The 13,847-nt window shown below is 40.0% G+C and overlaps 2 protein-coding genes across 2 annotated transcripts; one reads left to right on the top strand and one right to left on the bottom strand.

Moving 5' to 3' along the window:
* The first annotated feature begins 341 nt into the window (after positions 1-341).
* LOC149039228 (uncharacterized) lies at positions 342-3,968 on the top strand. Its single transcript, XM_089186047.1, has 2 exons — positions 342-568; positions 670-3,968. Exons 1-2 carry the CDS (start codon positions 426-428, stop codon positions 2,012-2,014), a joined length of 1,488 nt encoding a protein of 495 aa, XP_089042173.1. The 5' UTR covers positions 342-425; the 3' UTR covers positions 2,015-3,968.
* Positions 3,969-4,189: 221 nt separating this feature from the next.
* LOC149039227 (ATP-binding cassette sub-family C member 4-like) lies at positions 4,190-13,057 on the bottom strand. Its single transcript, XM_089186040.1, has 7 exons — positions 12,958-13,057; positions 10,742-11,291; positions 9,520-9,899; positions 7,728-9,058; positions 6,811-7,381; positions 6,170-6,306; positions 4,190-5,813 (listed from the first exon to the last, which is right to left on the bottom strand). The coding sequence occupies exons 2-7, from the start codon at positions 11,279-11,281 to the stop codon at positions 4,960-4,962; spliced, it is 3,813 nt and encodes a 1,270-aa protein (XP_089042166.1). The 5' UTR covers positions 11,282-11,291; positions 12,958-13,057; the 3' UTR covers positions 4,190-4,959.
* Between the last annotated feature and the right edge of the window lie 790 nt (positions 13,058-13,847).

Raw genomic sequence — 13,847 nt, 5'->3', positions numbered from 1 at the left:
CCGGTACATATCAAACTTACGTTTAACATCTGCCTCTGTAGATTTTCGTGACATGTCACGCAGTCTGAGGTCAGTCAAAAACACGCTACTTTTCGAACATTTTCCTCTTTTTCGTGTATTTCATTTGAATTGCTATCTTTCTTACCTTCAGTTTCTAAAACTAACGTACATAAGCTTTCTATACCACTGTATTTGAAGGAAATCATTAAAATATTTCGTTCGGGTTTTTGAGACTTATGGTTAGCGATTCAGATATGTCGAAGAGGGGTTCACGCCACATGCAAGCAGTGGCCATGGAGTCTGGGACTAAAACTCTAAAGCGCATGCCTAAAACTGGTCATTACCGCGAAATACGAAAAAAACAATAAATTTGGCGCAATTTGATGTATAATACATGAGGTTTGGATATTGTTTGGGTTCGGGAAATGGGACTCGAAGTTTACGCGCTGGTGAATTTTTCTTCGCTGGCTCTTCTCGCGGTGGCGGTAGATGCACAAAACGATTTCGGCGAAGAAACAAATGGTCCAAAAGGGGAAAAACTGCCTTGGTTTACTTACGAAATAAACAAGTAAGTAAAAATTGCGTTTATCGAAGTGTATTCCAACCTGTTTCTTTTTTCTTTTTAATTTTTTTCAATTTTTTTTCACCGAACTGATTTTTTTTTATCAGCTATCTCATATATTCCCTGTCGAAGAAGTCTGATCAAGAGCCGAACGACGAAAGTGCTGATTCTGTGATTGTGGGAATCGTGGAAAAAATATTGAGGGAATCTGAGATTCGCGGAGTTGTTATAAATTCCAGAATTCTCAACGTCTTCAGGAAAAAGATTTCTCTCCTCCATTCAGCGTTCAAGAAAGCGTCAAAAAGTGGGGGGAAAAGTATAAAGAAGCTTATTGATGCGTGGAAGGCAAAAAACCACTCCTTCAAAATTTTCTATCATGAGCTTGAAAACAACTCATTGATTGAGGAAAACCAACAGCTTCGTGGGCAGAAAAGGAAAGCTGAACTGGATTTAGCCGCAGAGCAGGCAAAGAGATTAAAAATTGAGCAGGAGTTTGAAGATGTTATTAGGGATTCGGAAAACAGAAAAGAACAATACAAACAAAAATTCAAAAGATTAGCGAAAAAAGCAGCAAGAATGCAAAAAAAGGGACAAAGAGGTCCAAACAAAAGCAAACGTTTCACTGATTATACCAAACAACATCAGGCAAGATTAAGGCGAGGATTTAAAGAAGACTGCCACTCAGCACTGTCATTTTTAGGCCTCTACAATTTTATTGCCACCAAGGTTGAGGTATTTAATAATGACACTCAACAATATGAAACTATTTCATTGGTAGAAGAGGGAGAGTTACAACTATTGGAAACAGAGCCAAGAGAACTGACTGACAATGATATTGATGACATCAATATGTGGGTTTACTTAAAGGAAAAATTGAATATATCTAATGAAGCTTGGCATGAGTTGGCCATGAAGTGTAAAGACATGCCCACAAAATATAAAATATGCAAACACCTAGATAAACTAAATGCCAATTGGAATCTGAGAAGTACACCAGAGGAGGCAGAGGGAGTACAGATTTCTTTCAGGGGGAGTCTTGAGGAACAGATAAAAAGGCTGCAGAAAAATGGAGTATTGGACAAGGTTACTACTATTAAAGTAAAGCTCAGTGGTGATGGTACCAACATTGGGAAAAGGCTTAAACTTGAAAATGTCACATACACAATTTTGAATGAAAAGGATGCAGCAATGAATGAAAAAGGGAACTATGTTCTAGCAATAATTAAGACAACAGAGAACTATGACAATCTTAAAGAAAGCCTTGCTGATCTAAATAATGAAATGTCAAATTTAAAAGAAATTACTGTAAATAGTCATAAGTATAGCATTGAGTATTTTTTGGGAGGAGACTGGAAGTTTCTAGCCTGTGTTTGTGGTTCAGGGGCTGCTAATCAAAATTTCTCTTGTATTTGGTGTAAGTGCCCAGGAAATGAAAGGTTTGACATCAGTTAAAAGTGGTCTATAACTGACAAATCTCTTGGGGTAAGAGATTTACAAGAAATAGGTAAGTATGCAAAATCTAAGCAATATAATTGTAAAACCAATCCATTATTTGATTTTATTCCTATTGACCATGTAATAATTGATACACTACATTTATTTTTGAGAATATCTGATAATTTAATTGAACTTCTGATCAGGGAACTTCGCAGGAAAGATGCCATTGACAAGGTATCTACTTTTTCAAATGGGTTTTGTCGAAATAAGTATAGACATATGGCTGGGTATGAGAAATTTGTAAAAGAACTTGGAATTAATTTTGAATGGAAAATTAATAGGGACAGCAAGAAGTTGGAGTACAGAGACCTTACTAGACCTGAAAAACTCTTGCTTTTCCAACATATTAATTTTCACTTACTATTACCAGAGTTTCATAATGTGGACAAGCTGCAAGCCCTTTGGGGTAATTTCATAGATATTATAGGTGATCTTAAACTTAATTACACTACAGATGATGCTATCTCTAGCCTCAAGGACAAAATCAAAAAATGGTTTCAAAAATTCTTAGACCTTTACCAAGCAAAAGATGTAACACCATATATGCATTCTTTGTATGTTCATGTACCTGAATTTTTAAAGCTATACCAAAATTTAGCTTATTACACTCAGCAAGGTATGGAGAAGTACAACAACACTGTATCAAAGGACTACTTTCGATCATCTAATCATAGAGGGGTTTCTGCTCTAAAGCAACTTTTCTTGAAAAAACACAGAATACAGCTTTTGGAAGCTGCTGGTTTGGAAAGGGTGAAGGAAAGCTACAACTGTGGAAACTGTTCAACTTCTGGCCATACCATCAAAACATGTACTGCAAAATGCAGCAAATGCGATGCTCCCACTTTCTGTGCACATCTTGTTAAAATAGATGGTAAATGGAAGCCAAGATGTGATTTAATCAATCAGTAATGATATAATATATCAATGTATTAAAGGAGTGTATTACCCAAAAACTGTTAGCAGAAGTTGTGTAGAATAATTTGCTATGCCTGTGAAATGTTTCTTGTATACAGTATTCAAGGAGTCTTTTTCAAAAATGTTACTGCATTGATTACAACAGAATCACAGACTGAAATATATGGGTCATTTATAACCACATGTTTACATTTTATGAAGGTAATTCACATGCAAGTAAAATAATTCTTTGACATCAACTATCAAAATCAATAAACATGTGCTAAATCAAATATATTAATGATGGACCATATTTTTGTATCCACATCTGTTGCCATCTCCACGGACAAATGTAAAAACGACTCGATGCCCGTCTTCGATTTCAGATCTCACGTATTTATCGCCAATTAATTTAAATTCCACTATGGGGTTTCTTTTTGTCAACCAAAATCTCACAGTCCCTGGTACAACATAAGCAAAATCGCCGTTTTCATTCATGATCCGCTCATTCCACTTTGTGCCGATATAACAATCCAGAGTTTCATTTGAAAGAATTTCATATATGAGTTTATTCCTCTGATATTTTTTGGATGAAATCCTCCCAAGACTTTTATAGAAAACATCGTCATCGACTTGAATTTCAATACGAACTTTAGAATCCTCTCTGCGCCCGGAGTACAACTTTCGCTTGATCTCCCTGTAAACGCGTTCATAAAAAGTTTGCTGGCGATCGCTGAAGGAATCATCGATTGGTTTTGACATCGGTTCCAATCGCATTACGGGCAAATTATGTTCATCGCAAGGCCTCCATTCGTCAAATTTCTCGCAGTACCCTTTGAAATGAATTTTGCCATGTTTTCTCGCTTTGTCGACCTATATTATCTCAACAGGATAAATATTCTTATCCGTAGTTTTTATTTTCTTGCATTGCTTGGTCTTAGCTTCTGCGAATTCGTCAATAAATCTCTTCGGAGTCTTATGCTCCCGCTTCACTCTGTTAGCCGCCATTTTTAACATTGGCGCTCTTGGCTTATTTAATTGCTCTGCGCATGTCAGGTGAGTAATACGGTGGCTTGGGACCAATTTAAGCAAATGTTCAGTTTTCTATGGGATAAGTTTGATATGGACACAGGCTCGGATCAAGTGAAAATGCGGTACCCAGATTTTCAAGCTTTTCTCGAACTTAAACGATAAAACTCTCAAAGTGTAGGTGAGATATACATACACGATCATGCATTGTTATATATGGCATTTATTGCATTGATATAAAAAACACACAAACAGAAAATAAAACATCAAACCTAAGTTTTGATTACCGAAAAAGAAAAGTTTGCAAAACTTTTTATTGCTGCTTGGTTTGATAGTTCTGTTGCTGTTGATGGATAAATTACAGTACCATAAATAGAATTTTATAGCAATAATGCGCGCTGTACTTCCCGGTGGTTTTGGGTAAAAAAAGTTTTATTCTTTGGAAAATTTAATGGCTTACTCGGATCAATGTCAGTATCTGAGGAACTGCGCTCCTACCCCTCTCCTAACCCAACAACAGTCGATTGATAAAAACTTTCTAGGCTTAATGTTGGGTCAGATACCAAAACTGATCCGCCTCCTCTTAAAGAAAGCTATTTTCATGCTTCTTGGCCCTCACTTCGTTTTGAATAAATCACCCCTAGGTAAAGAAAAGTTGGTTGAATTACATTCAAATCCTTTGGAATAAAGCAGAAAACAATCGCACGATATCTTTGCTAATGACAAAGTAGCAGAAAGGGTTTTTCATTTTATTTCAAATGTTAAAGAAAAAACCCTTAAATTCCACGATTAAGAAACTTGTGCTCTCACTTCCATTTCAATTGTCGGAATATCGGCCACGCAGTAAACTGGCCATTTCGATAACTTTGGTTTTCATTTGACGACGCTCAATCCTATTGCACTCTAAGAAAAGCAAAAACAACCGGACATTACAAACTAATATCAGTTATAAAGGCTGGTGTAAAACGCTTCAGTCTTCATGAGTCAAACTTTCTAGACTCGACCACCCCTCCCTCCTTGAAAACAAATACTTTGTCACAGTGTCGGATGGTGTTCAGACGGTGAGCTATAATTATTACTGTGGAGTCTTTCAGTTTCTCCCGCACCACTCTCCAGATTGTTTCTTCTGTGGCTGGATCCACGTGTGCAGTGGGTTCATCCAAGATGATGATCTTGCTCTTCTGCAACAGAACACGAGCCAAACAAATCAACTGCCGCTCTCCTACACTGACATTTGCTCCATTTTCCAACAATTCGTAATCCAATTGTCCCTCAAGACTTTGTACGAAATCTTTTAGTTGCACATCCTCTAAGACCCGCCACAGATCTGCATCTTGGAGGCGCTTCATAATATCCAGGTTCTTCCTCAATGATCCACTGAAAAGCACCGGAGTTTGGCTAAGAGCGGATATACACCCGCGAGCTGCTCGAAGATTAATATTCTTTATCTGAATTCCGTCCACCAAAATCTCTCCGTCAGGGTCGGGCATACGCAAAAGAGATGCGACAAAAGATGATTTGCCGGCGCCCGTGCGGCCTGCAACACCAATTTTTGAGCCTCCTTTGATGACAAGACTGATGTTCCTCAGGGCTTTAGGTCCCCCTGGGTAATACGTCATCGACACGTCGCGGAATGTGATGTTTCCTTCGCGTGGCCAGTGTTCCGGGGGAAGTGTGTCCACTTCGTATCCAGGCTCAGAGTCGAGCTTGGTGTAGGTCATAACTCGTTCAACTGACGTCATAAAATTCTCGACATCTGATGATTTTCTGACAGCGTATTGCGTCAAGGCCACCGTTTGAATGAGGTAAGCGAGAGAAAGCCCAGCGGAAGCTAATTAGAAAAAAAAATCTGTTAATTAACTGTTCATTTCTAGCAGGTCACGCAAAAAAAATTACCAAAAATTTAACGACTCGATACGACACAGCATGTCGCGGTTACCTGTTACCGCGACGCTACTCTTGTGATATGCTAAATTACTTTGGAAAAAACTTTTTTTCAATCAAACTAATCTCAATCGTCCTCATGAAGATAGTGATGAATGGACTTGTTGGAAAACGACTTGTTTTGGTCTCCCGCTACACACGGAAAGATTCTTTGCGCAGTCTTATCACATGGAATATCACAGGCTTTTTAAAGTGTACATGAGCGTGTAACGGTGTAATTTATTTGGTTGGAACTCCACATACCGGCATCCTGATATACTAAAACTGCCACTAAGACCACCAAGCCAATTAAAAGAGAAATTATTGCATCCAGACGTACACCGAACCATCTGCCACTTGCCGTCATCATGATAAAGGATTGGGTATGAGTGTCTTGGTAACTGTCCGTAGGGAAAGAAAAAAAAATTAAAGTTAATCATCTCGACTTCAAATGCCAGACCTGCGCAGCGAGTTCTTTAAGTGCTGCGGAGAGGGTGCCATCACCATAATGAACAAAACAGATTCACAGATTTGGTAAACAAAATGTAAATTTAAAAAAATTTGGACGCGACGTAGTAGAATAGTAAGCACGAGAACGCCAACGAAAACATGTTATGAGGTAGAGGGGCAAATTTGAGGCTGGGACCAAGTACCAAATCGAGTGCCCCAATCAACCAAGCATTCCATCTCCACAATTTTCAAAGTGTTGGAAGAGGAAGGTGGAGGGGGGAGAGAGAGGCTATTGTGGGAGGAAGGAGGAAAGGGTAACTGGAGAGATTGTTTTTACGGATGATGATTCCAGATGCCAAACACAAACCCTGCCCTATGAGTGTTTTGCGGACCAAGCCTGAATTGAGTTTGAGATTTTACCTTCCAAGCTCACTTGGAAAGTTGCACAAACTTACCTGTGAAATTTGTCCATAAAATCTCTCTGTCTACCTCTTGTTCGAATTGTGTCCAGTCCATCAAGAGTCTCTGATATGTGAGAGAAGACTGGGCTTCGACATATTGACTCCAACCTTTTTAGTTCTCTGGAACTCTTCAAGTAAAATCTTGCAAAGTAAAGAATCATGGCCGTCATTGGAACGGTAACAAACAAAACCCAAGGATTTGTAGCAGAAGGAACGATTAAAGATGAGAGCAACAGCAATACCAACTGAATTGTGGCCAGAAACTGTAATGGTAATAACTCATCCATGCAACCCACATCTTTAGAGAATCGATTCAGGATTCTACCCACAGGATTTGAATCGAAAAAAAGAACCGGCGCTTTTAAAAGAGCTACAACCATTTTGTCATGAAGACGCTCAGAGCTTCTTAGACAAACCAAAAAGAAAGTGTAAGCCCTGATAATGCCTAATATGAAAGAAGCAGCGACCAAACCACCGTAGATAATTAAATTTGTCTTGTCTTTCTGCTTTGATGGAAGTTTCCCGGTCAAAAAGGACAGCCACACGTCAGGGGCAACCATCGATGCTGAAAAAAGCGAAAAAATATGGTGAATGATAAAATTACGCTTCATAGTCTACGTAAAAGTCTAAATCAGATGAAATAAACATTTTTTTAACTCAGGATCAAAAGGCGTCAACCTTTCTCGTAAATGTCAGATTGGTTGTTAGTCTTAACATTAATTTCCCATCGCCCTTTGCATGCCTTTTCCCGTTAGTCCCAGTTTCCTCTTCCTCCTCCGAGACAAAAAGAAACTGGGTTGGAGTTTCTGACTTGGTTGCCTGCTTGCTCGTTCCTCCCGAAAGAGAATGTTGCTCGACAGCACCAAACAATGGCTAAGTTTTTCCCATTTTAATAATTCTTTAGAGCTCACCTTGAGAAATAAGACACAAGAAAATCATTCCAATGATGAACAAGGAGTTAATACCACTTCTGAAGTAGTCCCAATACAGCTTACTTGACACCGTTCCGATTCCCCGATCTTCAACAGATATTTCCAGTTCATTGTCTTTATTTGTGAGTGGCTTCAAACCTCCGCGTCTCCCTTCATCCTCCCTTGCGGTGACCATGTCATTAGACTTGTTCTCTGTCGAAGCATTCTTGTAAAGTGGGTCGATGGTGGTATTTAAGATGCCTTTTCCTTGAAGCTCAGCGAAGGTTCCCTTCCCCAGAACGCGACCTTTGTGCAGTACAATCACTTGGTCTGCATCTTTCATGTGTTGCTCTTGATGAGAAGTTAACAGTCGGGTCTTGTCACCAAGCAAACCCTTGATACACTTTTCAAAGATATGCCGACCGACTTTGTAGTCCACCGCGCTGAGAGGGTCATCCAACAAGAAAAGGTCTGCATCCACGTACACTGCGCGTGCTAAGCTTACTCTTGCACGCTGACCACCACTCAGAACGGCACCGCGCTCACCAACAACGGTTTGGTCACCGTTCGGAAACTGCTGAAAGTCTTTTGCGAGAGCGCATGCCTCGATTATTCTGGTGTATCTTGGATCATCGTACGACTCTCCGAATAAAATATTTTCTCTTAAGGTTCCAGAGAACACCCATGCTATTTGCGGTGCATACACAAAAGTTCCTTGACGACTTATTGTTCCGCTTACGTCTGACATCTCGCCAGCGATCGCTGAGAGGAGAGTTGATTTACCGCTGCCTACTGGTCCGGTGACAATTGTCAAGCTTCCTGACGCAGCAATGAATTCCACATCTTGAAGAATAAATGCATCTTTCCTCGCCATTTCTTTATATGTTAAATGCGACACACATAAAGTTCCTGGCTTGGAAGGGTTTATCCACTGATCAGTAAGGGGATCTTCATCTGATACATGCGACTGGCTCATAGATGTAGAATCGTTTTGTAAGTTGCCCGACTTTCTTTCTAGAACTGTTCCTCTGTCTTGTAGATAATGACCCTCAGAGAAGGAAAACAAATCCTCTGAAATAAGAAAATCTTCTATTCTTCCGAGGGATGCAAATGATTCCCGTGTCTCCACCACACCATACGCAGTGCCAAGGCAAATTTGAAGTCTTAGCAAGTTAATAAACATTAAGAGCATAAAAATATTGACTGGTGTTAGGGGTTGACCAGTAAACATCAGAGTAATAACAGACAGCAGGATTGGTATTGAAGTATACTCCAAGGCAGCCAAACCTGAGAGAATGGCACTTTTCTTACGGATGATGCTTATTTCTCGTCTGAAAGAAACAAAAAGATTCGTTGTTATCATTTTTGGACAAAATGAAGGTACTGATTAGAAACTCTGCACTCTGCAGTCTTCACCCTTCACTCTGCACTCTGCGCTCTGCACTCTGCACCCATAACTCTTCCAGTGGTTGTTCACATACTTATCGTTTATTACACCGAAAAACTCTCTGAAAACTGAACACATTTTGTAATAAGCAAAGGGCAATAAACATTACATCGCCATGATCACAAACTATTCCTAAATATGACTTCCAACCTTCCTCACAGCCACCATCTCCACCCATAAATGTTACGTTTGTGAATTAAAAACTCTTAGAGTGTTTTTCCAAAATCTTGCATGAGTTATTACGCTAGTAAACCAATACTACCACTTCGTTTACCCAAAGGTGTCGGTGCAAAGATCTTCTGCGGTTATCTGAAGAAATTAGATAGGTTTTTAAATTTCCCTTACTTCCGTGTATGTTTTATTTTTTCTCTGAATTCATCCTCCCACGCATGCGCTTTGATAGCACGTATCCCAGAAACCACTTGGTTCGTCAAAGAAATTCGCATATCAGATTCCGCCGCTGAACGTAGACGCAGTGCGGCATTGACAGAAGACATCTCTGCATAATACGGTAGAAGAAGACAGAGAAATATCTCTCCCATAAGAGCCTGCCAGCCAATCAGATAAGCGATTATAAACGTTGCGGGCACGATTTGGAGTATGGCTGAATTCATTGCTAAAATCCATTTAGGTGCTGTCTCCATTCGCTGAACATCATTTGACAGCAGGTCGATCACACGCCCTGCTGAAAACTTTGACAATGAACTCTTGCTAAGCAGTAAAATCTGAGAATGAAACAATATCAATACCAGAATTAACTTCTTGAAAAGTAAAACCCATGTTAAGTGCAGAAAGCAATCAGAATCATTAACTACCATTCGCCAAACTAAAGGTGATTAGTGGTGGATATTTACCGAGCTGCTAAGTGGCGCTTTTTGGGCGAAAATTCCGGGCAATTTTCTCAGAGGTGAATAGCAAGGGATATTTGAAGTTTGAGTAGCCAATCTGAGCGCGCCTTCAACGCTATCCACCAGCCAAATTCCTAGAACGCCGACTTCCACCCGCGAGATCGAGGATTCAAGCTTGATTCAAGCAGATTGAACCAACTCTCACGCTCCCAACACAGAGGCGTAACTAGAGGAGTCGTAACGTGCCAAGAAAAATCTCATTACTTAAGTTTGCGAAAGTGTATGAATTCATACAAGCTTCAGCTTCGGCGTAATCATTTCTGATGCTGGTTACGCCTTTTCGCCGTGTAAATACTGCCTGCGGATACACACTGTTGCCAAGAAAATAGAGAATGCAGCCACTGGATTAAAAACTTTCTCTGACTACTCCATAATCCAAGGTTGCAACAAAAGTGTATAAAGAGGTGAAGGAGCAAGTGCTGAGAGAATTGAGGAAGATTGCGTCCATTCCCCTTACCCAAACCAGCCCAACCCTACCCTGACTCGTTTCCAATTTTCTTCAAAGGGACGGTGTCGGCAGCTAACACGGGCAAGTGCGATAGAGTGGGAAAAGTGAGAGAGCCTTTTCCTCTTTCCCATCACCCCTTCCTTCCCCACGTGAACGCCGTGCACATTATGGAGAAGGCTTGGAACGAGTCAGTTACTCTACTTGTGCTCACCTTCCTGTAAACGAGACCTTTTACTGCGTTACTCAGTCTGATGCCCATTATTTCAGCCGCGTAAGCGTAATGTTGCATGCCGAGGCTCCCAACCAAAGTGTTTACAGCCATTGCAGTTGCTAACATGCAACCATGAAGGATGTTGTTCTGATGTGTTTCAGGTGACATTAACATAAAAATCAGATATCCAATGAGCAATGGTGAAAGGAGGGAGCCGATTGCGTACAAGACATCACAGCAAACAACGAAAACAGCTTCCCTGAGGGAAATCATCTTCAAAACACTTTTCCATAACTTGGGTCTTTTCTTTTTCTCAATGGAATTAGCGATTTCTTCTTTCCATTTTTTGTCAAGAAGTTCTGTGGCTGACTGTGAGGTGTTCTCGTTTGAGAGTGGTACAAAGTCTTCTTCCTCTAAGGTTCGTTTACTGCCTGTCTTCATGACATCGTTCATCCATTGCAACAAGAGGAAAGAAACAAAACTTACTTTCTCGGCAGAGTCACTGGTGGAGGAGATCTTCTTGTAACCATTTGGTGCCATAGCTCTAAACCTTTAGCCGAAGAACGATAAAACATGATCAATATCATCATCTCTCACTAATAAATCCAAGTCACGCTTCGCATTTTGCTACATCAAATTTGAAAAAATGATGAACTAAATAGCACTTTTAATGTAAATAGAGTGTGAGAGATTGGGATAAACTCCTTCCTCATAAAAGAATCAGATTTTTTTGTCCCACTCTCGTTTCACATCTCGTGATAAAGTCTTCTTTTATTTCACTACCGAACCTTCGACATTGTCAGTCCTAGCGATATACAGGATGCTTGTCACAAATAAACCTAATAATGGCTTAACTCTCCGTCGAGTTCATTGTACAGCATCAGAGCGGATAATTCGCAAGTTTGGGATGGGATACCTTGTCGGAGACTTAGATATTTCTTCGTCTTAAGGCCAGATAACACATTTCTTTGATTTTTCTAAAGTTGTTATAACCCTTGTGAGGACTTGTAAATTCCTCTATCCTGTATGCTTGACAAAATGTGGAGCACTTTTCAATATTCTACAACTTTATGTTATTTATGTCTCCCCATTCTTTGATCGGCCCTTAGTGGTGCCATGCAAGTGGAGGGGGGGTAAGGGGGGGGGGGGGGGGACGGGAAGGTCACAGTCTCCAACTTCCTGTATCATGTTCTCTCGGCTCCAGTACTTTTGTGGCCTTCTGCCTCCCAGCTCTCGCTCTCCATGGTATTACTCCCGTCTTCAGGTTAATAAAATGGATCAGAAGCCTGGGTTTTGGATAGCTGTCCATTTTTTGGATAGCTGTCCATTTTTTCAGGGGAGGAGAAGTAAATTTCTCAAGTTGAACATCATACAGACCTGGTTATCACAGTTTGACCATCGATTCTAACATCCCACCATAGAGAAGAAATTCTCAGCCCACTGTGCAATCTAATAGCTATTGGAATTCAAATGTGTATTTCGTAGTATTCAGGAATCCCTGATATACTGGGATCGTGCTTTTTAGAGATGAGAATGGATGCAACGGTCGTGTCCACAGGTACTAAAACAAGGAATGACCAAAATCCACCTAAAACCACCTGAAACCACCTACAACCAACTTCAGAGTATTATTTTTATCACTGTGACAATTCTGTTGGCAAATGTAAATGTACACGGGAAATGTTGTCAATATCGAAATTAAAATACATGCAACGGTTGTGTCACGCAACGTATTTTTTCCCAGAGACTTGGCATCGTCTGGTCTTTATTTTCTTTCTTTTTGTCGCCTCGCAGATATTTATTTTTGCAGTTTAAATGCTCCTGCTACAGCGTGAAAGGGGAATCATTGGTAATTTCAGCTAAACTTTCAGTGTGAGTTTTGGCCAAAAAGCCCGCTAAAAATGTGGATCGTTTGCTTAAATATTCAAATTTATCAGGGAATTTTTTTCCTAAGGAAATCAGAAAGGACAAAGAAATGAATCCGTTCAATTTCTCCTTTGTTTTTGGCTTGAAACTGATATTAAAGGGGACTTAGAAAGAAAATTCAAGGTTTTTAAAACCGCTAAGTCATTTATTTTTGCCTGCTTCAAAATAGTTGCCAACATTTGGGTATGCACGAGTGCGGTTGAAAATACGCAGTGACTAAATGCCCTTTAGCCGAGCAAGGTTGAAATTAAAGTTGGAAATGGTCAAGAGATCAAGAGATAAACACTTACCGGCTAACCTTGCTTGTTTTTCCCTAGAGGGAGCAGGTAATGGGTGAAATTGCACCAACGACAAAATTCCGTAAACGAGTCACACACCAGCAAGCAGTCCTGATCACTAATGGAACTAAGCGCGCCGAAATCCCTTGTTAGAAAGCTTGATTAGCATATGTACACTCTTCTACAAACGACCGCACTTAAATCGTAAAACAGAATTTCTTTGGTACAGGCGATCAGATGATTTCGAGCGCAATTTGGAATAATGACACACAAGTTTTTTGTTTTTTTTGTTGTTTTTTTTTTAAGTCAAACAATGAGTCTTCAAAGAAGTTCAACAGCGCCTTTTTTAATTCAAATCACCCAAAAGGTTTGAGTGGGTTTTTTATAATTATGCAAAGGCTTGTTACCATGCGCGGCAGCCTGATCAGAAGCGTACAATTTTCAAGTGTCGACAACCGAGCGATGTATTTGTCCACTAAAAAGCCAAAATAATTTTTGAAATCGCTTGGCGTTTCTGAGCAAATTTCTGATATTCTAAGAAGTTTGAAAGAACCTTTCGGTTGCAATTCTGTGAAAATTTCTGACTGCCAGGCATTTAGTCTATTCGAGACCGCGCCCGGCTGCCGGGCATTTGGTCACAGCGAAATAAAAGGTAACAAACTGTTTATCCAGGCTTTGAACTTTATGGCGGAAAGGAGTAACCCGCCATGTTTGTAAATTTGATGGAAAGCCGATAAGACAAAGACTTAACGCGGGCTCAGATTAAGTGAAAATGCTCTCTGTATCTCAGATTTTCAAGCAAGTAAATCTAGAACTTTACCTTCTCGAAGTTAGACGTAAAACTCTCAAAGCGTAGGAGAGACTTGCATGCTCGGTAATGCACTGTTATATATGGCATTTAT

Source organism: Pocillopora damicornis, chromosome 10, assembly GCF_964200805.1.
Source record: "Pocillopora damicornis chromosome 10, jaPocDami1.2, whole genome shotgun sequence".
In the NCBI taxonomy this organism is placed as follows: domain Eukaryota; kingdom Metazoa; phylum Cnidaria; class Anthozoa; order Scleractinia; family Pocilloporidae; genus Pocillopora; species Pocillopora damicornis.
This window is presented reverse-complemented; position numbering and strand designations above follow the sequence as displayed.